We start from the raw sequence: 25,000 nt of genomic DNA, 5'->3' as shown, positions 1-25,000 counted from the left end.
TGACATGAATGCCAGCAATATTGACAATGAATAATAAAAAAAAAAACAAAAAAAAAAAAAACACTTTTTCTGACAGAAATGCTAAAACATTATTTACACAGCAAAGCCGGAGAGCGTGAATGTCCTTTTAGCGTCACTCATTAAAAGAGCTAGCGGTGTAATTCCAGTTATTTTCAGAAGGCATGCAAAAAAAAGACGACCACAGAATACGATCTGTGATAAGCAGTTGCTTAATGTCACTATCAGAAACAAGAATTACAATAAGCAGCCATTTTTATCCATGACCCGTCCTCATGACAAGAATTTATCCAGACTGTTCTGAAGAAAATCACTACTCGTGAATCTCCCGCGTAATAATAAGGTTTATGTGCAGCTAATTTCATTCGGAAAAGCGCTTACGAAAAAGGGGTAAAAAAAGCTTTCGAAGAAATGCCTACCGGGAAATGTAGATTATAGTAAACAGCTTTTACGACACTTACTTAGCACAGCCTACCAAAACATTAGTGTTTGCGACACTTCTGTCCGCATGCGGTAAAAACAAATACTGGCTTTCAATCAAATAGGTACTAAACGTAAATCAGAAGATGAGTATATTAGCGAGTGTATAAATGGTTTGGTTACAGTTCTAGGTCAAGTAATTAGTTACTATGACATTACCTTTCGTGCTTAAGTGATACAAACTCATTCAAACATTGAGAGGAACTGACCCATTTCTGCGATCAACGGCGTTATAGTTAATTAAATGTAAAGAATCGCATATTAAATGTACACGTTTGTTTTTTAAATCGCACGTTAGTGGCGAGATGCCACCAGCAGCTCTGCAGAAGACGAAGAAGAAGAATCAAAGTCTGTCTATCTGGACAGGGCTTCTCAAACTCGATCCTGGGACCCCTCCCCCCTGGTTGCTGGTTTTCATTCCAAACGAGCTCTCAATTACTGAACTAGACCCTTAATTGAATTGCTAAGTTTCTTAATTAGACCTTTTTGCTTATTTTCAGCTCTTGAACAGTTGCAGATTTCAAGTTAGCTATAACATTTTATAAGTAACTGGAACTGCAACTGTTTAAGAGCTGAAAACACAGGTTTGGCAAATGTGTTCATTTCATATTTATTTATATTGTTTGCTTCTGTTCTTCTTATTCATTTTTTCTTTTTACAGTCCTTCCTGCACACATATTTAAATCATTTCTAATATTAGCTATAAACTGCAAGTTCCAGCCCCTCGTTCTGGAATCTTTTCCTATATAAGCAGATATGGAAATAATCAATCAATCAATATTTGTTTTATATAGCGCCTTTCACAGTGGACCACCATCACAAAGCACTTTGCAAGATAGTGAGGAACAATGTAGATACATTAAATACAAGGCTAGGATGTGGATTCTAGAACATTGTAAATGTGTGTGTCATACAAATAAGATGAAATAGCAATTTAGACAACAGCTAGTAACAGATAACAGGCTTAAGGAGCATTGAAAGCAAGAGAGAACAAGTGCTGCATCTCTTTGGACAGATCCCTTTGCATGAATGAGTGAACGCAGCACATGCTTGTGTCAGCTAATGCTTGGCTGCAGAAGTACCTTTCACATAATTTAATCTTAGAGGCACAGTTGCAACCCAGTCATCCTGTTTGATGCAGAAGTGGAAAAATATTGCCCAGAGAACTAATGGATATCAAGGTGGAGCAATGCACTGATCCAGTCTGTCTCATTTATCTGAATGGACAGTGCAAGCCCTGTTTTGAAACAAGCATTAAGCCAAGGGCACATATTTTCTCATCAAAATTATGGAAGACTCTCTACAGATACTTGTTTTGAAAGAAAAAATGTAGTTTTATTTTGTGTATCTACCGTACCCTGCCTGTTGTTCTGCTGTATATTATATTGCTCAATGATGTCCTGCATTTTTAACATTCCTGGATGTTTGCACTGTGCTCACCAGAGGACCCTGGAGAGAGAGGTGAGGCGGTGCCAGGTTCTGGTCACCTGGACAGATTGTGATCGCGAAGGAGAGAACATCGGCTTTGAGGTCATCGAAGTCGTAAAGGAGGTGACAGATCAAGCCATTACAAGAGCTTTGCTGGAAGTTGGTGTTCATTTTAAAGCAGTTGAAATATGTTAAAATAACAACAGTAATAAGCTTTATCTTTCTAGAGAACCGTGTTTTGAATTATAATGAAACTTGATTAGGGCATTTTACAAGTTAGACATCCTTATATGTTTAAAACCACACATTCATTGTGATGAAACTTGCAGAGAGCTCTGTGAAGCTGTGAACTGTAATGGAGTACTGTACTTGGTTAGCTGCAGTACAGTTGCATGTTTTGAGGACTGAACTTGCACTCTTATTTCAGTGAAGCAGAATTTGCAGGTGTTCCAAGCCTGCTTCTCAGAGCTCACCCCCAACTCAATGAGAAACGCCTGCCAGAACCGGACCAGAAAGTCAGCGATGTCAAGCAGGAGGTGGACCTTCTGGTCAGTAAACCAGACCTCTGTACTGCTGTACAATTGTAATACATCCAGACTGATCCAGTTGTATGCAGTTATTTCCCACAAAAAAAGCACATCACAAAATGTTTGATTCATGTTTTCTGCTGTAAACCCCTACAGCTTGTAGCTTCTGTACCTGATCCGCTGACTGTATTGCTGCATTGTTTTTCACTGTTGTTGTGTACAAGGTGTATATGAGCAGCAGCTATTCCTGGCTTGCTGCTCCCAGGATGCACAGAGGCAGGAATCCACGGTGGACATTGACAACACCCAGGAGAGGTTTGCAATGCACGGGCTAATTAATGATCATCGCCAGGAACTACCTGAATGTGTACCCTTACGACGTGTGGTATGCGAAAGTAATGCGCCAACTGTACCATGTGTTTTCTGCAGCATGTTATTTAACCTTGCCAGTGTATCATTAGTCTGTTTTGTTTTCAGTTTTTATTCCATAATGCGTCAATGCATGAATGTAATTTCATGAAAGTAACCGTTTTGGTGACAGTTTCATAGTCTGTATTCCACACGTGTTACACACACACAGGAGTAGCTGCATGTACGTGAGCAATGCAAGACTGTAAAACCAGTTTGATGAGGGGTAATCCAGTTGAAAACTAGTTTGCATTCGCTATGCAGTGCTGACGTGCCTGTGTGATTGGTCTGATGATCCCAGTGTAAGAGCGAGGGACGGAGATACAAGCCCAGCACAGCTCTTTACTGAGGCCGACCTCATCTCACTCACAGAGAAGCACGGCATTGGTTAGAGAAGCAATTTTCTTGTTTCAATTGACTAAAAGGTTGTTTTGGAGGAAGAACAGTTTCTAGATTATTATATTTTTTGTATAAGGGATATGGTCTAAATTATTGTAGCAATTTACTTTCAAGCTATTAAAAACAATAGAGCAAGTTGCCACACCACTGTTTTTTGGATACACGCTCCATATCTGAGGGTGTGTTCAATTGCCTGTCCTGCCTCACAGATGTATTACTCCATTGCCCTCAGCCTAGCTCCAGTGTTTTTAGGACCTTCACTAAATCTGTATAGTTATTAATATTTATTTATTAACTGGGAGAAAGGAAAACCAATGCAGAATTAGTTTTTAGCCCAAGTTAAAGCTTTATTGAATATATCATTTTAAAACTATTGAACTCCACTGTCACACAGCTAGAACTCTGTTCCAACAATGACAAGCTCATGTTAGCTACCAATCTAGCAGCGTATCAAACTGCCAGCTGTATAGAACAGACTTAGGTTTGAAGTGCACCAAGTGGTGAAAGATTTTTTTTAAACAAAAATGAATTCAAAATTACATGGAAGAGAAAATATTTTAGTATGAAACACTTAGTATGAGTTAATATTTCAATTCTAAAAGACAAAAATACATTTCATAATACTAAACAATGCCTATTTCTCAGTTCAACACTTCTACAGAACTATTGACAGCCAAGTAGTTTCCATGAGGGAGAATTTCTCATTAACTGACAAACCATACAGACAGCTGAGGGGAGAAAAAAACTCTTCAAAATGCAATTCTCTTTGGCCACAATCCCCAAATGACCACCTGCCTGTGCAATGCTGAAAAGGTTTTTTGTTCAACTTGAGAGCAAATCACAGTACCCTTTCCTTGTTTTACCACTGACCTGTAACCAACAAAAGCACAGGTCCAAATCAGATAGTTCTTCCTTTTCAGATCTGTCTTTGTAAAATTCGTGCAAGCCATTTAGAAGGAGTTACTGGAGCATCAGAACAGTTCACTTTTAAAAAAGGCATTGAATTGACTTGCTAGTTTCGATTTATAAAGCAACTCGTTAGAAAAAGCTTCACACACATATACAACGTTCAACTGTCTAAATAACTCCCTCACCGAAAAAAAAAAAAGAAATAACAAAAATAACCTCCAAATAATACATTGCATGCTGAAATCGAGCACTAGAAAAAGCGTCTCACACTGCAACTGAAAGTACCAACGCCAGAGCCGCTAGAATTAAAACAAAAGGGCCCCTGGCATGAAAACTTTGTCCATCCGTGCTTTTGAATCATCACTTTATACTCATCTTTGAAGCAGCATATCTGGGTTAGACAAAGCGCAATAGAAGGTATACCCAATCTCATCAATCTCTTCTGCAGACAGTTCAGACAGCAGGTTCACGGCACTGTTGAAGTAGCTGGGCAGGAACCCCTGCTCCAGGTAGCCAGTCACCTCCGTGATAACTTGCAGGAACCGGTCAGCCAGGGCTGCTTCACTCCAGTCTGACTCCGTGTCGCTGAGGTGCAGGATGACATTGACCAGATGCCCGCCGGTCACTCTTCTCAGGGATGGCTGGTCTTTGCAGACCGCTTTGAGGATTTTCAGGCAACATAGCCGGAGACCGGAATCGGACGCGTCCAGGTCCCTGAGCTTGGTGGCTTGATCCGTGTAAAAGCTCCGGCACCATAGGTTCTCAAAGTTTCCTTTGCTCTCTGGCTGGGACGTCAGCACCGTCTCCTCGAACCTTATTATTGGCAAGATATCGATGAAAAGCTGGCTTTGTTCCTGTTGGATTTCTAGCTTCAGTTCCTGGGACCCCATCACTTGCCTGATGGTGCAGTCCAACATGCTGCCTAGGGCTGGCCAATTCATGGACCCCATTACTAGTTTGTGCAAAGACTCATTGACAGCGTTGGAGGACAGGTAGCCCCCCACAATGAATTTATCCCAGTAGCTGCTCCCCCGACCAAAGAACTCCAGGTTTGTCCGTCTGACCATCCAGAACTGCGGGGTGTTGAGGATGGTCTCCTCCCCTGGAACAAAATACCAGAACTTTTCTTCGATCAGCAAAGGCACCAGGAGACAAGCGTGATCAGCGGAGACAACCTGAAGGTCGTCAAACAGCGAGCCGCCCAGAGACATCTCCCCCAGTGGCATGTCGGGCTGCTTGCTGCGGAGGAAAGCTTGGATCTCCATGCAGACGTCCAGGGCTTTCTGCTTGGCCTGGCCCACATCCGACTCGGAGAGCGTCACGTGACTCTGGTAATAGTGCAGGAGCTTCTCTTGAAGAGTGACGCACAGCGGAACCCGGCAGATCTCCAGCTTCGGAGCCTCAGCCGCACTGGAACCGCTGCAGGCCTCTGTGGAAACATGAATGCAGCTGTTACGCATTTACTGTGTGAACCGATGCCAGAGCTGTACAGCTGAGGCTAGAACTACCAACTAATACATCAAGTCAAACCTTGCAAGGGGATCTGTGACCAGAAATGTCCTTTGATGATGTGTAATTTTAGATAGCTCTCTGGTGCAGGTACACTGGGACACCAATTCTCTCCAAAAACACATGCAAGACACCAAACTACAATCAGTCACACCTAAAGCTACATTTTAAAATACAAAAACTGAGAATACTTGCCAAGCTTAATTTCGTAACCAATAAGATCAGTACAAAGCAAATTCTTATTTCACCTTTTTCTATTTTGATTACAGCTGGTAAGCTTTTCTTCACAGAGTTTTCCAGCCCCCTCTTAAGCATTTTAGGGGAAGCACCAGCCAAGCTCAGCTCCTCCCAGGTCTCGCTAATGCTCTTCTGATCTGGTTTCTCATCTTCACCTGGGGGACGGGCGGCTCTGTCAATCAGCTGCAAGAAAGGGATGACAAGCAAGGGTCATTGCTCATGTTAAACAGACCTCAGGCACACAACAAAGAAAGCTTAAAGCAAACATCTTAATGCAATACCTATACATGTGTTAACTAATATAAAGTGTGAATTTTCAGGCTTGAAGTAGACTTTTCAGGCTGTGGACCATATACATACAGCATTGTTGTACCAGTCCTTGCATTGGGGGTCCTGTACATTAAGTTATCCTGGGGCGTTTTATTCAATACAGTTATTTGAACAAGAAACATTCGCTCTGCTGTTCCTGTGTAGTTATTTAAGTGAGCAGAAGGATGAACAGTTTTTTTTCAGTCTTACCCGTTTCACTGCCAGTGTAGCGATGCACAGCACAGCAGCTCCCCCGACCCCAAGCACTAGCCTGGCATTGGCCAACAGGAAGTCAATAGCCGTCGCGATGCAATCCTCTCCCCGGCTCTTCCCTTTTTTCTGAACTGTGCCCTCCATCCTAGGTACAGTCCCTGTAACACAAACGATTTTAGTAAATAATACCAGAACAGCCCACTCCCTGCCGCTGCAATGGTAAAAATAAAGGAAAAATAACTTAAAACTTCAGATGGGAAATACTGTTTGATCGTGACATTTTTAGCTGTTAATTTAAAAGTGTCTACAGAAAAAAAAAAAAGAAACTTATAAAAGTTTCAGTCCTTAGATCTACACCTCCGATTCTGATTTTCTGGTTTTGGCAGTCCCACCAAGCAAGCACAAACGAGGGTGCGGAGCCCCCAGGCTACTCTACAGGAAACCAAGTGTTTTCATCAAAACATTCCAGTGGCGTCATTTGGAAACGCGAGAGTCGGACATCGCTCTCAAAGGTTCAGTACTTCGTGCTTTGATTGTAAAGGAATGAGAATCCGAGCAGTGTTAGGATGTAATCTTTGTTCCATGTTTGTTTCCTTCAAAATGCCCACCGTAAAAACACACACACACACACACACACACACACACACACTGCACTGCGAGAATGCATCGTCACATGTTGCAACATACTGCGTGTTAGCTTAGTTACGCTTGCAGAGCGCCACGGACACACCGTTCTATAGCATTCCAATATATTACTGTTTAGTTGACCAAATCATGCATTTCTGCAAAAACTAGCTTAATTCACACACAATACATATACAAATGTACTGCATCTATTATTATTTATTTCTTAGCGGTCGTCCTTACCCAGAACGACTTACAGTTGTTACACTACGAAGTATCACCAGGAGTTTTTTAAAAACGTGTTGTCCAAGGCACACATTGATAGAAAACACACACACACACACACACACACACACACACACACACACAAAAGTATAAGTTGTAGGATTTTGGAACGCAATATATATTTTAGTGGGTCATTTGTTACACTGTACAACCACACCGTACTTCTACAGTAAGTAGAAATATACTTGAGTATTTATACTCGGTGAACACAATTTATGTTTTTTTAGTTTGGAAATATCTGCTTGTATGACGTGCCTGGTAAAAAATATACCGAGGTTTATATATATATATATATATATATATATATATATATATAAACATCCGTGCTCATCTCATCAAACCGCACCGTTCTTAAAAATAACACTAATCCCTAATACTTAACACAAACTCACCTGTGTCCTTGTGTCTCTGTCTGTGCGTTTCAAACCATAACTTCAGACGCAAAGTTTACCTTCTTTGCTGCCCTTTTCCATACTGTCACAAAGCCAAGCCAGCCCGTCTGCCAAACGGAAACTTTAACCACGGCAGGCTGCTGGCTCTTCGATGGACCAATCACCGCTCGTCGTCCTTCGCTTTCAATGACGTTTCAAAATAGACGATCCGCACGGGAGGCGGGCAGAGGCACAGTTTGATTGGCGTGCTGAAGTGAAAAATGCAATAGCGTTGTGCTTCCCCTGAAGGGTGCAGTATGAGCTAGCACTACCGCAGATACGATTCAAAGAGACTTGCAGCGCCATTGCAAAACGAAATAAGAAGGGGTTTAACCCTTTGTTGCTGCGCAATGCCCAGTATATTTGACACTGAGAAAACAGCCATTATTTATAGGTATGGGAATATGCCCAGGGCTTTAACAATAGTACACAAAGTTGGTAGTTTGTACACAGGAGCAGCACAGGACAGACAACGTGCACAATGTGATGATGTACACCAGCACGCCATTATTATATGCAAAAGTCGGAAGACAGTTCAGCAGCACACGTCGATTCTTGAAAATCAAAGCGTTGCAAAGTTAACAATTGATAAATAGAAAGCGTGGTTATGAAGTGCGGTGCATCATGGTCGATAAACCACCCACAGGGTATGTTAATACTATTTCTAAGCTAACGTACTGTATATCAAAGTAAATAGAAATATACATAAAAATACCTGTGTGTGTGTGTATGTATGTATATATATGTGTGTAAAGTATACATTTGCTGTCATTGAAATTGTGAACACGAACGAGTTAAGTGGGAGGTCCCGATTGCGTTAATAAGCGGAAGGTACCATTCCAGTAAAGGGGCGATTCTATTTCAACACCAGCTCTGCCATTTATAGCAACACACCCAGAAATAGAAGACAACTTCAGGTTTGAAAACTGCAATGGCTGCCACCGGAGTTCTCCCCTTTATCAGGGGGGTAGATCTGAGTGGGAATGACTTCAAAGTAAGACGGGTCATTGTTTCTGCTGTCTTCGAGGGGGGTCACATAATTAATATCCATGCTTTGTGTAAACGGGAGAGTTTGAAACTTTGTTGGGCGTCAGCAAGTTTGCGGTGTTCGGTGTCTGTTTCGGTGTGGGGCCACGCCAATATAGCAACGCCTTATTTTAGATTGGCATGACTGGGGAGCCGTTTTTGTAGATAATTAAATATAAATAAAAACAAAACGATCCCGTTTTAATAGACGCCTGTGTACTGTCTACACGTGAAAAGGTCGTGTACCATTTTAGTTTACGCTGCTTATTGGCTACATTTTTAATAAACTGTGTCCGTCATATTGCTCACCGAATTGAAGAAGGCTGTCAGTTGAGTTGTTTTAATTATAAATTGCAAACTGTTTCTTGAAGTTTATTTCTTTGTAATGTAGAATCTATATTAATTCCAGTCGTTCCTGGGCCTTGTAATATGTGTTCCAGTATAGAGCGATTCCACAGATAAGATGCGTTATTCCCTGTAATTGACATTTTTTTTAAAACCTAAAATAGTGTAACTATTAATTATACTGACTTTGTACACAGTTATTCAAATAGTGTATTCTGAGAAACCAATAAAATCTTTGTAAAGGTAATGCACACTACCTTATAGCTTATGTTTATTGTAGGGTGTAACCATATTATTATGTAATACTGTGTTATAATACTGTATGTAATAATATATTCATTTCACTGTGTAAGCTACATATCTGTGAAATTGTACAGCACAATTAAAAAAATTTAACCTCTTTATTTTTATCATCTTAAAGCATGAATTATATTTTGTGTTGTAGTTTCTCTTGAAGTGTTATGAGAGTCCATTCACACCATTAATAATAATAAATACAGTGAAACCCACGTTGCTTCTAATGTTGGATGAAGGCTAAATTAACACAGACTAGTCCGAGATTAGTGCTAATTTGGGGGGGAGGAGAACGTAGCCTTGCTGTGCTTTTCACAGGAAGAGAGGTTTAGGATTTTAATGTTTTGTGGGAAATCCACTGCATTGCTGAATGACCAGAGGGGATTGGTGTAACAATGCTGCTGTGTTTTATAGGGAGGTTATTTTCCTGAGCACATCAAGTCTATGACCAGCCTGCGGTGGTTGAAACTAAACAGGACCGGGCTGTGTTATCTTCCAGAAGAGCTCGCATCCCTCCAAAAACTGGTAATGATTTTATATCTAAATCCCCCCCGCTAGAACCTTTCCTGCGCCGTGTTGAGTGGAAGAGCCAAATTGAATTGATTCTGTAAGCCTTGACTTAGTTTAACAGGTGATATCTTCTCTTTCCTGCAGGAACACTTATCAGTAAGCCACAACAGCCTGACCACTCTGCATGGAGAGCTCTCCAGCCTTCCTTGTCTCAGGGTGAGTGCAAGTAAAATACCACTGAGAAAACTCTTTAACAACAATGCACTTGAGAACATAACTATTAGAAACTACAGACTACTTTCCTGACTGATCCGTGTCCACGCTTTATTTGAAAATGAATGCTAAGTTTATTGGGTGTTCAGTTTAGGTACTCTAGGAGTGATTGTGCTGTTGTAGTTGGTAACTATCTCTGTAATTACAATTACCATATATCCTCAGATTTCTAATCGACACCACCCTCGAGTAAACACCATGCCCAACAAGAAGCAAATTAACAGAAAACTGATTTACCAAGGTCGCTGTCCTTAAACCGTACTTTTTTTCTGTCAAAGGCAATTGTGGCCCGAGCAAACAAACTGAAGAACTCCGGAGTTCCAGATGACATTTTCCAGCTGGATGACCTCTCTGTGCTGGTATGTAACCTGTAGTGAACGCACTCTCTGGAGTGTAACCTGTGCAGTGAACGCCCTCACTGGAGTATCCAATTACTAAATAGTGTGGTGTACTGGACTGAAGGCACTGTGCATTCAACATACCCATAATGGCACAACTGTAGTGCAGCTTGCATTCTATCATACTTGCCTTCATTGAGCAAATTCCATCAGATTTTGAACCAGCCTTAAACAGTATTGTCCATACACCATTTCTCTCTGTAGGATTTGAGCTACAACCAGCTGACTGAGATCCCCAGAGACCTGGAGCACTCTAAAACCATGCTGGTACTAAACCTCAGTCACAACAGGTGAGAATGACTTGAGCTAAGAAACTGCCCTCTTCTGTCGCACTAAATAAGTGGCTTGTCCACTGAATCCTTAAGGAATGACTACAGTTTTGTTTAGGTTTGTTTATTAAAGACTTCATGACTGCTCTTCCAGCATTGACAACATTGCAAACCAGCTGTTCATCAACCTGACTGACTTGCTGTATCTGGACCTGAGTGACAACAAGCTGGAAAGCCTGCCTCCACAGATGAGACGCCTGATCCACCTGCAGACGCTCATACTGAACAACAACCCCCTAATGCACGCCCAGCTCAGGTAGGGGAGCTGCCTGTCTGCAGGACAGAGTGCAGCACTTCTAAAACACACCATAGTCTCCTATGCAACTTCTTTTGAACGCACAAAAACGAAATATTTATTCATTTTTTGTAGCAGTTTGATTTAAGAATAAATAAATAAATCTGTGTACAAATGAATATGCTATGGTATTTTTTTAAGTTTAAGTGCATGTTGGTATAAAGGCATTTTCTTTTTAAATTGTTTACCAGTTTTTTGTTTCAATTTCTTTGCAGACAGTTGCCTGCTATGGTTGCACTCCACACCCTTCACTTGAGAAACACCCAGCGCACCCAAAGTAATCTGCCAACGAGCCTCGAGGGGCTGACTAACCTGGCAGGTACATCGTGCTCCAGCAAATAAACAGCTGTTATTGGATCACATGTAAAGCACAATACTGATTTCTCTTTTGTCGTCTGTCCCATCACTGCCCCCCCCCCACCAGATGTTGACCTGTCCTGCAATGATCTGAGCAGAGTGCCAGAGTGTCTGTACACTCTGTCCAGCCTGAAACGTCTGAATTTGAGCAGCAACCAGATTTCTGACCTCTCGCTGTGCATCGACCAGTGGACTCAAATGGAAACGCTTAACTTGTCTCGGAACCAGCTCTCCTCTCTGCCGGTAAGAGTTTGTACTTGTGCTAGGCTAGCACTGGGGATCAATCAGTCGGTTACCTGCAGCTTGATTATAAAGCTGCATTGTTGTTATTGCAGTGCATAAGTCTACTTGAAGCAATTGTTTTATCGGCACTGAAATGCACTTTTACCATGTAATCACAGTGGCATACATGTCCCAGCCCTAGTTGAAAAACTAGACATGAATATACTGTTATTTCTTACTGTATAGGACTAAGTTGTTGAATTACTATTTTTTTTAACTTCACCCCTCTTGTCCTCTCTTTCCGTTTCCCAGTCTGCTATCTGTAAGCTAACCAAGTTGAAGAAGCTCTACATGAACTCGAACAAGCTGGACTTTGATGGGATACCATCGGGGGTTGGCAAGTTGGTCAGCCTGGAGGAGTTCATGGCAGCTAACAATAACCTGGAGCTGGTTCCCGAGGGCCTGTGCAGGTGAGAGACTTTTTTCTTGACGGGATCAGGTGTTTGAGTTTCGGTGAAATCGGGCAATGTGTAACGGTGTAGTTGAAGTTAGGGTTGATCGTTGTATTTCATTTCCCCTTTTAGGTGTAGCAGGCTAAAGAAAATGGTTCTCAATAAGAATCGTCTCGTCACGATGCCAGAGGCCGTTCATTTTCTTACAGATCTGGAGGCAAGAAACTTGTGTGTTTATATTTATTTCTGCTCTGCAGTCTGGGTGTGGAGCAAGACTCTAGCAAAATTAGTATGGCTTAAACACCTGTTACTGTGTGTGTGTTTGGATGGAACTGGTTCAGCTGTTCACGCTTTCAGTGAGCTAAACAAGAAGACCAAACAGACTGCTTCTTTGTCAAACTCCTCCTTTTTCTCTTCTCTATCAGGTCCTAGATGTGCGAGACAATCCAAATCTGGTGATGCCTCCTAAACCAGTGGACAGGACTGCTGAATGGTACAATATCGATTTCTCGCTTCAGAACCAGCTCCGATTGGCTGGGGCGTCTCCTGCCACAGTGGAAGCAGCTGGAGGAGGTAACGACATTGTTTTTGTAAACCTGCTTGCTGCCCAGAATACAGGATATTTGTAATTGTCTTAACAGACCTGGGGTCAAATGCAATTAATTACAAATTGTACAGTTACAATAGTATTGTAGTTGCAATTTCAGCAAACAGTGCTGCTGTAATTGAGCCCAGGTGTACCCTTCGTGTTAATACTGTGACTCTTAATGCCAGGGATTGCTGGCAGAGACCCTCTGGCCAGAAAGCTGCGTCTGCGGAGAAGGAAGGACTCCAGCCAGGATGACCAAGCCAAGCAGGTCCTGAAAGGCATGTCCGATGTGGCGCAGGACAAGAACAAAGCGATAGAGGTGAGAAGTGGAACTGTAGCTAGTTTTTTTGTATATTCCCTGCATGCATAGTTGTACCGTTTCTAAGGTTGTGTATTTTTTACAATGCTTTTGTTTAGTGGTGTGTGTGTTTAAGTTTTGGCAGGGCAACTTCTCGAATTCCATAAATTTCGCACAAACTTTTTTACATTTATTTTTAATTGCGAAATTGTGACTGAGGATATAACCTGCTCTTCTTCGTTCACCTCTCAGGAGAATGGGGATATGAAATACACAGACCTGAAGACGCGGCGCTGGGACAAGAGCCTGGAGAAACCTCAGCTGGATTATTCAGAGTTCTTCACGGAGGACGTGGGCCAGATCCCAGGACTCACCGTCTGGCAGATTGAGAACTTTGTCCCGATGCAGGTGGACGAAGCATTCCTGGGGAAATTCTACGAAGCGGACTGTTACATTATACTGAAGGCAAGGATTTCTACTCCTCAAATGCTTCTTCAGCACATGTTTTTTGCAGAATAAGCCTATCCAGAAAAATCTATTTACCCAATTGTCGGATTACCAGTTTTAGATTTGCACGTTTACAATGGATCAAATTGAAGAAAACAATATATTAAAAAATAAAAACACTATTTAGTTAACTAAAATTTTATTCTATTTAGGTGAAATTACCGCCACATGTTAATATAAGGTACGTGCAGACCGTGGCATCCAGATGGTTTGGGTAGATGTTGTGTCTTACTCTTTTTTAATTCTCAGACGTTCCTAGATGAGACCAGCTCCTTGAACTGGCAGATCTTTTACTGGATCGGACAGGAGGCCACTATGGATAAGAAGGCTTGCTCTGCCATCCACGCTGTCAATCTGCGCAACTACCTGGGAGCGGAGTGCAGGACCGTCCGAGAGGAGATGGGGGACGAGAGCGAGGAGTTCAGCGCGGTCAGTGTGGGAGCAGACATCATTTACATTTTATTGTATTTTATATAGCGCCTTTCATACGACAGTATCTCGAATCGCTTTACGTAACTCTGTTAAAACAGAAAAGCGTGCAATATCAAGAAGCAGTGAAAATTACGAAGTAAAAACAATTGAATATAAGGCATGTAATAAGAATATAATAACAAGACATAAAATGTAATAACAAGACTTAAAAAAAAAAAAAATTACAAAAGTGATGTTTGTAAGTAATCAGGTTAAAAAGGCTAAACTTGAATCTTGACTTCAAAATATTGTTCCATTTGCAGGTTTTTGACAATGAGATATCATACATCGAAGGAGGAACGGCTAGCGGTTTCTTTACAGTGGAAGACACACAATACATCACCAGGTAAAAATGTGTGCTTTTGTCTACTGGCCCAGTGACTCGAACGATGATTTATTGGAAGATTTTATAGTTCTTGTTGTCCTTTTGTTTAGGCTGTATCGTATTTATGGCAAAAAGAACATAAAACTGGAATCTGTTCCCCTGAAAGCTGCTTCCCTGGACCCACGGTACGTGTCCAGCACAATTGTGGTAGGAAGGAGAGTTCCAGGATGCAGGATAGGAAAGTTCTTAGGTTACGTGGGATTCTGGTGTCAGTGGCTTCAGCAGTCTTTTGTAACGACGCTTGGATTTGTACACGTGTTGTTCACGTGATCTTTGTGAGTATAACTTTGAACTGATTGGGTTGTTCTAGCTGTACTATATAATGTACAGTGGCTTCATTGGGTTTGCCTGTGTTGTAGTATGTACGGTGTTAACGTGTGTATGTTTGTATTCCAGCTTTGTGTTTCTTCTGGACAATGGCCTGGAGATCCTCATTTGGAGAGGGGCTCAGGCCACTCTGAGCGGAACGACAAAAGCCAGGTATGAATACCGCAGTATATTCACACGGATTTCATGTGAAAAAACCCAGTTTTGAACTTTCCTGTTAGATTCCTAGCCCATCTAAATCTGAGGACCTCCGAAATTCAAATTAAGAGCTTAAGTATTTTTCAGAAAAAAAAAATCATGCATGTGTTTGGTCAAATTTCAGTTGATCTGTCAGCTAGTCATTCTTGGGGATAATTCAAATTGTACCCCAAACCTGTATTAGGAGTCAGTGGCTGGGAAAGGCATATTCCAGGACAGGCAACAAACAGACCGTGGTGGAGGGCTCCTATATTAACACTTTCATGGACACAATATGTGCAACACCTCTATACAACCAAGCAGCATGAAAACTGCTGTGTCGTTTTCATGCTTGATGCTTTTAATGCAATAAAAAATTATTTTTTGTCAGGCTGTTTGCTGAGAAGATCAATAAGAATGAGCGGAAGGGGAAGTCTGAGATCACAGTGCTGGTTCAGAACCAGGAGACCCCGGAGTTCTGGGAGCTCTTGGGGGGACAGCCGGAGGAAATCAAGAAGCACGTACCTGATGACTTCACACCCGTCCGACCAAAACTGTACAAGGCAAGCGTTCCGCCTCATTCATGAACAGCTAGTCCCGTCTCAAAATGAAATTGTTCTGGCTAAACTCTGTTGCCATACACTAAAAAAAAAAAAGTGTCAGTGTATATTTTATCCAATTCTCGCTACTTAAGTAATGCTCAGTTTAGCTTCTCAAGCAACCCCTAAACTTGTCAGAACGCCTTGAACACAGACGTGCTCTGTAACTCTCTGCTGTACTTCTCTTCTTTGATTTCTGAAAGGCTCTTGAAGCTTGGTTCATGTGCAGGCAATTCCAGACCTTGAGGCTCCCCTCTCTGAATGACATAGAAGTAACTTTTAATGAGAAACTGACCTAAAGTAAGCCAAGGGTAAAAAACCAACAGGTCAAATTTGCATAGGATCCTCTCTGTCTGGCTGGCTGGCTGTTTTTGATTTCCCTCGTTCCTAATGTATAATTTCATTTTTTTTCTTCTAGGTTGGTCTTGGCCTTGGCTACCTGGAGCTCCCTCAGATTAATTACAAGCTTTCTGTGGAACACAAGAAGAGGCCAAAGATTGACCTTCTACCAGAGATGAGACTGGTACTGTGATAATCCCTACTGTTAATATCAATTTGGATAATGGGAGCATTTTTACCAGAAGTCATGCAAGGCTGTAAACCTGTGCTTCGCTGGAATTGTATATGTTAATGTTGCCGCATAGAAGGTTCAGTGTGTGTAGAATTATATTTTTTTTTTTTAACGCAGCATGATTTTCATACTAATTTCATGCTGGGCAGAGGTTTCTGTGTTGTGTAAACCTAGTTAAGCAATTTCAAATGGTTCTGAAATACAAGGGAGCGGTGGCAGTGTAAAAGTATGTGTTGATGGTAGCAGATAGAAACAAAATCACAGAAGCATGCAGCGCAATGTAATTGTAACAGTCAATATAAATGAGCTGATAAATCTAAGGCAATATTAATGTCTGCCACTGTAATATAGAAATTAATTTCAATAATGCAGAAGGAAGAAGCAGTCCTTTTTTATTCGTGTTTTACTTGGTGCCGTGATGTTTAGTTGCAGACTCTCCTGGACACTAAGGCGGTGTATATTCTGGACTGCTGGTCGGACGTGTTCATCTGGCTCGGACGCAAGTCCCCCAGGCTGGTCCGGGCAGCAGCTCTGAAGCTGGGGCAGGAGCTGTGCAGCATGTTGCACCGGCCCAAGCATGCCATGGTCACGCGCAACCTGGAGGGAACCGAGTTTCAGGTACAGTAAGGGGGGAGGAAGCTCAACTTGGATGGAATTTGCTGTAGCGGACAATCCCAATGACTTTGGTCACTTCCCCTTCTTTTAACCCCAGGTGTTTAAATCCAAGTTTAAGAACTGGGATGACGTTCTGAAGGTGGATTACACCAGGAACGCAGAGAAAGTGCTGCAGAAGGAGGGGCTGTCAGGGAAGGTTAAAAAAGACGTGGAGAAGAAAGACCAGATGAAAGCAGACCTGACTGCCTTGTTCCTCCCTCGGCAGCCAGCCATGCCTCTGACTGAGGTACCGTATTGGATAATGCAACCCAGCTTAGACTCTCTGTGTTCTATACACATGTATCTAAAGTTGTGCTTGTTTGTGTCTTCCATGCGCTGTCCTTGAATTCCCAGGCAGAGCAGCTGATGGAAGAGTGGAATGAGGACCTGGATGGAATGGAAGGTTTCGTTCTGGAAGGAAAGAAATTTGCTCGCCTGCCCGAAGAAGAGTTCGGCCACTTCCACGCCGAGGACTGTTACGTCTTCCTCTGCAGGTGATCTCAAAAAGGAACTCTGTAGACAATTTATAGAAACAAACACAGTGTTTTGTTTAATAATTTAGGAATGGCTTCTTTGCTGTGATACAATATATTGAAATATTTTACCTGCAGTACAGTACCTGTGGTTTTGCACTAGAGGGGGCAGTGACTGCCTACTTTACCATTTTTAGAAATGCCAGCTCTGCATAGATGGTGGATTTATAGCTTTATCCAAAGTCAATTTATAAAGTCCCGGAAAACAAAATGATCTACAACTAAAGGGACTTGCTGGTAATGGTTTTTCACAGCTGGGTGATTGCCCATTTCTAAATGGTTCGTGTGTGTGTGCAGATACTGGGTGCCGGTGGAGTATGAGGACGAGGAGAAGGCTGAGAAGAGGGGCGGGGATGATGAAGACCGGCAGCAGGAAGAGGATTTCCAGTGCGTGGTGTATTTCTGGCAGGGCCGGGAGGCTTCCAACATGGGCTGGCTCACCTTCACTTTCAGTCTGCAGAAGAAATTCGAGAGCCTCTTTCCTGGCAAGCTGGAGGTGAATTTTATTTTTTGACCAGGTTTCTGTATTGCAGTGATAAGGCAAGTAGGAGATATATTGTATCTGCTGTATTATTATACAAAGAGTGTACAAACCATGTTTTTTGACGTTTTGCGACCAGAGAGTCCTCGTCTGTAATAACAAGTTCATTTTCAATATGCATATGCAGGGTTTAGAGTTAAAGTACTGACGTATATGTTATCCTGTTCTCATGTATACTCCATAAAGCAGTACCCTTTTTGAATTCTATAAATTCATTTTGAATTCTTCAGCTTGACAAAAATAATTCAGGACTGAAAGGGTTACTGTCTCTTGCATATTTTTTAATGTGTAAAAAGCCAAATGTAATCTAGTAAGGTAGGCTTGGGTATGTACATTTGGAAAGCGTTTCCCATCATGGATAAGTGTCGGTATCCCTTTTTCAGGTAGTTTTCAAGCTAAAAAGCTAAACCAAGAAAAATTAACCCTGGAAAATTACAATGTTGATATCAGTGTTGGAAAGGGAGATCTGGGTTTTCTGTTTCTACAGCACATGGATGCAGTGGTTTTTGGTTTCCTGTGTCTGCGTCCTAAAGTTTAAACTAATGAGTGTGTGTTAAAAACATTCCTCAAAGTAAACGGAACTTCTTTCTGTAGTTGTGACGGATTCAATTTTTGTATTTCTAGATAACGATGCCTATATTTACTGTCCTTTTATGAAGGAGCAAGTCAAAACAGCCTGTCGCACAATGTTTCTTTGTTTTAATATGCAGGTTGTACGAATGACCCAGCAGCAAGAAAACCTGAAGTTCCTCTCTCATTTCAAGAGAAAGTTCATCATTCACAAAGGAAAGCGAAAGCAGAGGGATGACAGCGTGCAGCCCAGCCTGTACCACATCCGGACGAACGGAAGTGCGCTCTGCACCAGGTGAGGGGCGCCAGGGGTCAGGACCGTCTCACATTGGTTTTGTTTGAAGGCAAAAAAGGAATTTTAAATCAGATGTTTGTGGAGTGGTGTGTGTTGAGGTGCTTGTGTTTTTTTTTTAGTTTTAACAATATACAAAAATAAAGTTTGTGTTCAGCTAAATGTATATTTTGAAATCTATTTCTTATAATTGTAGGTGTATCCAGATCAGTACGGATTCCAGCTTCCTGAATTCGGAGTTCTGCTTCATCTTAAAGGTACCTTTTATTGGCTAGTCTGTTCAACTTTAAAAAGCAATTTGTATAAACTAAAATGATCACATTAAGACTTGGTTAATAAAAGTGTCATCATAAATACATTGAAGTACAGAAATCCTCTCTGAATAAACCATGCTGCCTATCAAAAAGACGACAGAAAGGTAAAACTGCTGCTTAGGATTGTTTTTTGTTTTGAATTGGTTCTGCGAGATGATGTCTAAGAACTAAAGGCTTTTCCAGTGTTCTCATTGGCCTGTTATATCATTTTGCTTGCGTAGCTTCATGCTGCAGAGAATTTAGTCGACTCACGTCTGAAGTAAAGCACAGGAGTGCACCCAGCTGTTTCATTTCCTTGCTTACCTTTCCTGGAGAGCCGGGTGTTGTGATGTTAGCTGGCGGGGTGGGGGCGGAGCTGGGAACAGGATTGTTGGATCCAATCCAGCCTGGTTCTGAATATCGACTGTAGACTTGCTGTAACTGAGCCACATGTATATTTTTGTACCTGTCAGTTTGTGTAGAGCAGCAGTCCTCTCTCTTGGGGTGTACAAATGAATGTGTCTAATGAAGGGTATTTCATGTAGTTATTTTTGAGTTGATTGAATGACACTTCCAGGTCTCTTTTTTTTATCCTGCACCACGTTTTGAAAATAACCCCGTTGTGTACAAGCTACAACACTTATTCTAAAAGAAATCTGCTGGTATTTTTCTACAGGTGAACAGTTAATTATACAGCCAGTATAGTGGCCTATGAACCTTTTGTGTCTCTCTTTTCAATCCTTTAGCTAGTTGAATATTTGATTCACATTTGCTTTCCTTTTTATTGTATTCAGGTGCCATTTGAGAGTACAGACAACCAAGGTATAGTGTACACCTGGGTGGGCAGGGCTGCTGATCCAGATGAGGCTAAGCTTGCTGAAGACATCATGAACAGCATGTTCGATGACACTTACAGCAAACAGGTACAGGGCAGTCCAGCTCAAACTAGATACGCCAAGCATTTAAAACAAGTCTGAATTTTAATTTACACATTGATTTTATTATCGAATATAAGGATGTTTTGGACACTACTTTAAATTAGTTTGTATTTTTTTTTTTTTAATTGAGGACTTCTGTATATGTGTCTCTTCCATCAACCTGAGATGTATTTAAATTGAATATATAAAAATCTATATAAATCAAACACCAGTGAAACATGCTAATGTTTCTCCTCTGATCCCTGTAGGTGATAAATGAAGGAGAGGAGCCTGAGAATTTCTTCTGGGTCGGCATGGGAGCACAGAAACCTTACGATGAGGATGCAGACTACATGAAATACGCAAGACTTTTCAGGTAGGATTTCATCTAGCTGAACGATGTCCAGTAATAATTGTATTCCGCACGTTCCGAAAGGCTGTGTTGGAAGCTATTCCTGTTTTCGTGAGATTGGGATACCAGGTAATGTAGGTTCTGTTTTGTTTGGGAAGTGGTGGCATTTGTTCAGTATTACATGTAGCTGGAGTGTGGTTTCCAGAGCTTCATAAACGTTGTCTGTCTTGCTCAGGTGTTCCAATGAGAAGGGATATTTCTCCGTGTCTGAGAAGTGTTCTGATTTCTGTCAAGATGACCTCGCTGATGATGACATCATGCTTTTAGACAATGGGAAAGAGGCGAGTACTTAACTAGAAGAGTGGTCATTGATTTTTTTCATAGGTGTCATGAGAGGGGAAAAAGCTACATGTAAAATATTTGCCAATCCTTGGTATTTTATGTGAATCAAAGGGTGACTTTTTTTGTGTGTTTTTTTTTTTTTTTTTTCATTTTAAGGTTTACATGTGGGTTGGGACTCAGACCAGTCAAGTGGAGATTAAACTGAGTTTGAAAGCTTGTCAGGTAAGAGTAAAACAAAGACTTGTTTCTCTTGACCTGGGGTTTAGTTGTGTTTTGCTAGTTTTTTAACCCTTTCAGTCCTTTAGTGCATTTCAGTGCATTATTATTTTTGTCAAAAGTTCCATAATTCAAAAAGGAACTCTCTTTATTGAGTGTACATGAGAACTGCACAAAAGAATCCTTCACATGCATTTTATACACTATCTCCGACTGGGACCTAGGAGTCCTGCAAGGTTCCAGCATGATAGCCTACAGCATGTGTTAACGTCACTAAGATAAGGCCAGCCAGGAACGAAAGGGTTAAAAGCAGTGTGGCTCACTGGGAGTGATTCTGTAGTTGCGCTACACCGCTCACTCGCTCTCCCTGCAGGTTTACATCCAGCACCTGCGATCCAAGGACTCGGAGCACCCCAGGAAGCTGAGGCTGGTGCGCAAGGGGAACGAGCTGCACAATTTCACCCGCTGCTTCCATGCCTGGAGTGTCTTCAGGAAACCCCCTGCATAAGCACTTTAAAACAGTTCACAGGGATGCTCTGCTGGAGCGCTTCTCTCTGTTTTACCAGGTTTGACTGGACACAATGTAGGCGTTCCTTATCGGTTTACTCTATAGCCATAGTGCAGCATTACACAGCTACAAAGTCTCAGATATTGACGCATTTTGCTAGGAGTGTGAAAAATAAAATACAAATTAAAAACATGAAGTACAGTACCGGCTTTGCAACTCTGAAATGCTGGAAAAGATTTATTTTTAATTACGTGAAAGAAGAATGTATTTTAGCCAATTTTAATACTTCCAAGCTAATCTAAATAATTAATCTTAACTTGGAAGAATACATTTTTATATTTTTGCAACCTCATACCTTCTCCTGTTCTGTTTTTTTAAAAGTAAAATATCTAATTGGGGTATTGTGTGCAGAGGAAATGAAATTATGCACCACTAGGTTTACAGAGAATTTTCCAAGACTTTATTTTTTAGACTTGGTTTCAAAGTACGTCTGTCCTATGCAGGATCATTTATATAGGCTGTAGTATATCTATCCTATGCATTACAGCAACCCATTTACACCAGAGTTTCCAGATGTATTTGTTATAAACTGTACATTTTAAGACCCAGTAAATGTTAATGGGTCTTTTTTTAAAATACAGTATTGTTTGTGAAATATTAAAGTCCTGTTTTTAAAGCAGCTGCATATTGTTCCGCTAACATGTTCAACATATCAAAGTATTTGCAACAGAAAAAGCTTACACTTGGAGATCAATAATAAACCACTAGGTGAAAGCACAACTTGCTGTACATAACTGATTTATTCACCAGCTGATATTCCAAGGCTTCCAGTTTATTTTGATAAATTTACATCTTTTAGAAATGGCTGTATCCACCTTTTTTTTTTTTTTTTTTTTTTTTTTTTTTTTTTTTTAGTCCAGTATTGGTTGCAGTGTAATTTGTCACAGTTACTAAAACATTGTTTCTGTGTACTGTGCCAAATTCCCAGCCTGCAGCATTGTGCTGGAGCTGTTTTCCTTTGAGCACGCTTGTGCCACTTTCACCACATCAGCGTGCAGTTCATCACTGTTAGTAAGTTAAGTTTTATCTGAAAGGTGGTTGATTTCATGGGTTGTTTTTACTTTATTGCCAGTGGTTTGTAGTAGACTTGAATGGGTAGCTGTTCTTTATACTCGTATCACCACTAAAGGTGCTGTTTGTGTTGCTTTCTTGCAGGTGGTAAGCACCTTCTTTTAAAAACTACTGAATGAGCCCGTATTGATTTATTTTTGGATGCAGGGATTACTGTAGCCGCTGCAAAGTCAAGTAACAGACAGTGTCTTTTATAAAGAAGTCTTGATAATTCAGTAAAGGGCTCTTGGATTTCAGGCTGTAGAATTAAATCATGCACCTATTGTCTTCACAATTTGATATACATTGAAAGTACTCTTGTGCCTAAACACTGTCCTTCTAAACCAGGGGTAATTTTAATATTGATGCTTCAGTTTATAGAATGACTTGTGGATGGGCTATTCTGTGTACAGTTAAATTTAGTAAAGAATCAATCTGAACCTGTAACTAATGGCTGAGGTATTGGTAAGTATGAACTCTGCAAATGGTATAGCGTGGTAGGGTACTGTGTAGACCATTACAATAAGCAATGTAATCCTGAGGTGGAACCACATTATTATTATTATTATTATTATTTATTATTATTATTTATTATATTTTTTTTTCCTTGCAAAGGGTTTTGTGCTGGACTAGGCATCCTGTCACGTGTTGAATCTGCTGTTCGAAATGAAACTGCAAAACTACATGTGTAATTTGTCCAATGTGTCTGAATGTGTTAGTTTTCCTGGTGCTGTGTCAGCTTGTTTGCACTTGCCTATTCTGCAATTTTACTGGAAATAAGGAAGTAGCTGTATTTATGAATTTTGTATTTCAATAAAATTGCACATCACATTTTATTATTTTTTTTTTTGGTTTTCTATCTTCCAAAACACCTGTTTTCTCCTCCTTTTTTATATGGCTCCATGTAAAACAGAAATACATTAATTGAAAAACCACTTATCTAGACAACCTTCTAAAAATTGATTTCTACATCAGAAATCTTATTTGGCCATTAAATCTTTATTATAATGAGAGAGAGAGTAGGTTATTATAAAACAGGTATTATCAAAACCCAAAGTTGCACAATGCAATAATATTGTGTGTGTGTAGCAACCAATAAATCTATTGCAGCGAACTGAAAGCAGCGTATGAACTGGGGATGATCCAGTGGTTAGTCTGGAGGACAGTATTAAATTAGTATGCAAGTTAACACCAATTGCAGTTCAAGTCAGTTCCCCAGCTGTGTTTGCAACAAACCCACAGTTACTGCTATTGCCCTTTTCTGGTCTTTTATTCCAAGCAGGACCTAAATGAGTCAATTGCTTCAATTAACTACATTAGAACCTGCTTGGAGTAAAACAGGAACTGGCTTGGATCTCAAGGGCCAGAGTTGAGCACTACTGCCCTAGAGCAGGGCTTCTCAAACCCACTCCTGCAGACCCACTCTGAGGATTCAGTTGGAATGAAAACCAGCAGACAATTACTCCACTAAAACCTCAATTGAACTAATGATTTGCTTAATTAGACCTTTTTACTTGTTTTCAGTTCTTGGAGGAAGACATCATTAAATCTGCTTTGTGTATTCCATGCAGTTGTGTGCTGCAGCATTGTTGTGGAATCCTTTCGGCCATCCTCCACAGTTTCAATACAATCTTTTATACACTCCATGAAGTTTTTGCTGCATTGTAAATTCTGCACATGACTGCTGGCCATGATTGTCTGTGTATGGATGCAACAAGAAATTAAACTTTTATAAGCTATACCTGAAATATGTAATTAGCATTTCTGATTCAATTTACACCTTTAGTCCTAGAAACAGATTCCTTTTTTTTATTGAATTAAATAATGAGGACTAAAAGTTTTGTTTGTCCTCGAATACTGCTTCATTAACGTTGGTGATGTTTAAGGAAAAAAATAGATTATACATCTGAGTTTTGGTTAAGAAAAAGGGAAAATATTCTTATGCAGTTCAGCCTTAGTGCTTTTGTGAGAAAATACAGTTCTGTACATAGTTCAAGTTCAAAAAATGTTAATTAAATAACGTTGGCTTTCTTTAAAAAAAAACAAAAACAACTTTGATCTTGTAATGAAACATAACTCGAACATAATTAGCTTGAACCAATGACTCAGACTGAGCCCCCCTCATTTCAGTTTGTTTGCACACTACAATGAAATGGCTTATTGCAATTGGTACTAAGTTAGCATGCAGCTAGCGATGGTCCTGCCATTGTACCGTAGCAGCTAGTCTGCAATTTAAGACACAGCTCTGTATTAAATCTACAAGTTTATTGTAATTGACCCATAGTGTTTAGTGTGAAAGAAATCCAGATGCAATCTGTTAGTACTTCTTGTAAAATCCTTGCCAAATCACTGTAACGAAGTATCGCATAACAAACCACTGTACTTGTAAAAGCATGTCAAGAGAGAAACGGTTTTGTTTTTGTAAGGCTGCTAATACACTTAGTTTCTCAATAATCGCAAAGTTATTTAA

General features: G+C 40.7%; 2 protein-coding genes across 3 annotated transcripts; one reads left to right on the top strand and one right to left on the bottom strand.

Annotated features, from left to right (window-relative positions):
- Positions 1-3,582: 3,582 nt before the first annotated feature.
- Positions 3,583-7,890, bottom strand: LOC121301555 (mitochondrial dynamics protein MID49-like). 2 transcript variants are annotated; one of them, XM_041231043.1, is made up of 4 exons: positions 7,739-7,890; positions 6,435-6,595; positions 5,927-6,098; positions 3,583-5,598 (listed from the first exon to the last, which is right to left on the bottom strand). In XM_041231043.1, exons 2-4 carry the CDS (start codon positions 6,579-6,581, stop codon positions 4,541-4,543), a joined length of 1,377 nt encoding a protein of 458 aa, XP_041086977.1. In that variant the 5' UTR covers positions 6,582-6,595; positions 7,739-7,890; the 3' UTR covers positions 3,583-4,540. The 2 variants fall into 2 exon arrangements, with proteins under 2 accessions (XP_041086977.1, XP_041086978.1); XM_041231044.1 differs by lacking the exon at positions 7,739-7,890 and adding an exon at positions 6,795-7,072.
- A 768-nt stretch (positions 7,891-8,658) lies between these two features.
- On the top strand, positions 8,659-23,366 carry flii (FLII actin remodeling protein). The gene is made up of 30 exons (XM_041230839.1): positions 8,659-8,771; positions 9,857-9,967; positions 10,097-10,168; positions 10,504-10,584; positions 10,828-10,913; positions 11,047-11,208; positions 11,463-11,566; positions 11,672-11,847; positions 12,139-12,296; positions 12,411-12,495; positions 12,704-12,851; positions 13,053-13,186; positions 13,418-13,630; positions 13,922-14,101; positions 14,407-14,489; positions 14,579-14,653; positions 14,925-15,008; positions 15,424-15,595; positions 16,050-16,154; positions 16,629-16,820; positions 16,915-17,103; positions 17,211-17,350; positions 17,687-17,885; positions 18,641-18,795; positions 18,989-19,049; positions 19,880-20,008; positions 20,272-20,378; positions 20,590-20,695; positions 20,853-20,918; positions 21,286-23,366. The coding sequence occupies exons 1-30, from the start codon at positions 8,709-8,711 to the stop codon at positions 21,418-21,420; spliced, it is 3,771 nt and encodes a 1,256-aa protein (XP_041086773.1). The 5' UTR covers positions 8,659-8,708; the 3' UTR covers positions 21,421-23,366.
- Positions 23,367-25,000: the final 1,634 nt, after the last annotated feature.

Source organism: Polyodon spathula, chromosome 27 (assembly GCF_017654505.1).
Source record: "Polyodon spathula isolate WHYD16114869_AA chromosome 27, ASM1765450v1, whole genome shotgun sequence".
Taxonomy (NCBI): Eukaryota; Metazoa; Chordata; class Actinopteri; order Acipenseriformes; family Polyodontidae; genus Polyodon; species Polyodon spathula.
Note: the sequence above shows the minus strand (reverse complement) of the source record. Positions and strands in the feature narration are given on the sequence as shown.

Excerpts from the sequence above, each read along its gene's own strand:
- LOC121301555 (XM_041231043.1), bottom strand. The coding sequence starts at position 6,581 with ATGGAGGGCACAGTTCAGAAAAAAGGGAAGAGCCGGGGAGAGGATTGC. Across the intron at positions 6,099-6,434 it reads CTACACTGGCAGTGAAACGG|CTGATTGACAGAGCCGCCCG; the intron begins GTAAGACTGAAA and ends CCTTTCTTGCAG. Across the intron at positions 5,599-5,926 it reads TGTAATCAAAATAGAAAAAG|AGGCCTGCAGCGGTTCCAGT; the intron begins GTGAAATAAGAA and ends ATGTTTCCACAG.
- flii (XM_041230839.1), top strand. The coding sequence starts at position 8,709 with ATGGCTGCCACCGGAGTTCTCCCCTTTATCAGGGGGGTAGATCTGAGT. Across the intron at positions 14,654-14,924 it reads GCTGCTTCCCTGGACCCACG|CTTTGTGTTTCTTCTGGACA; the intron begins GTACGTGTCCAG and ends TTTGTATTCCAG. Across the intron at positions 17,351-17,686 it reads TGTTACGTCTTCCTCTGCAG|ATACTGGGTGCCGGTGGAGT; the intron begins GTGATCTCAAAA and ends GTGTGTGTGCAG.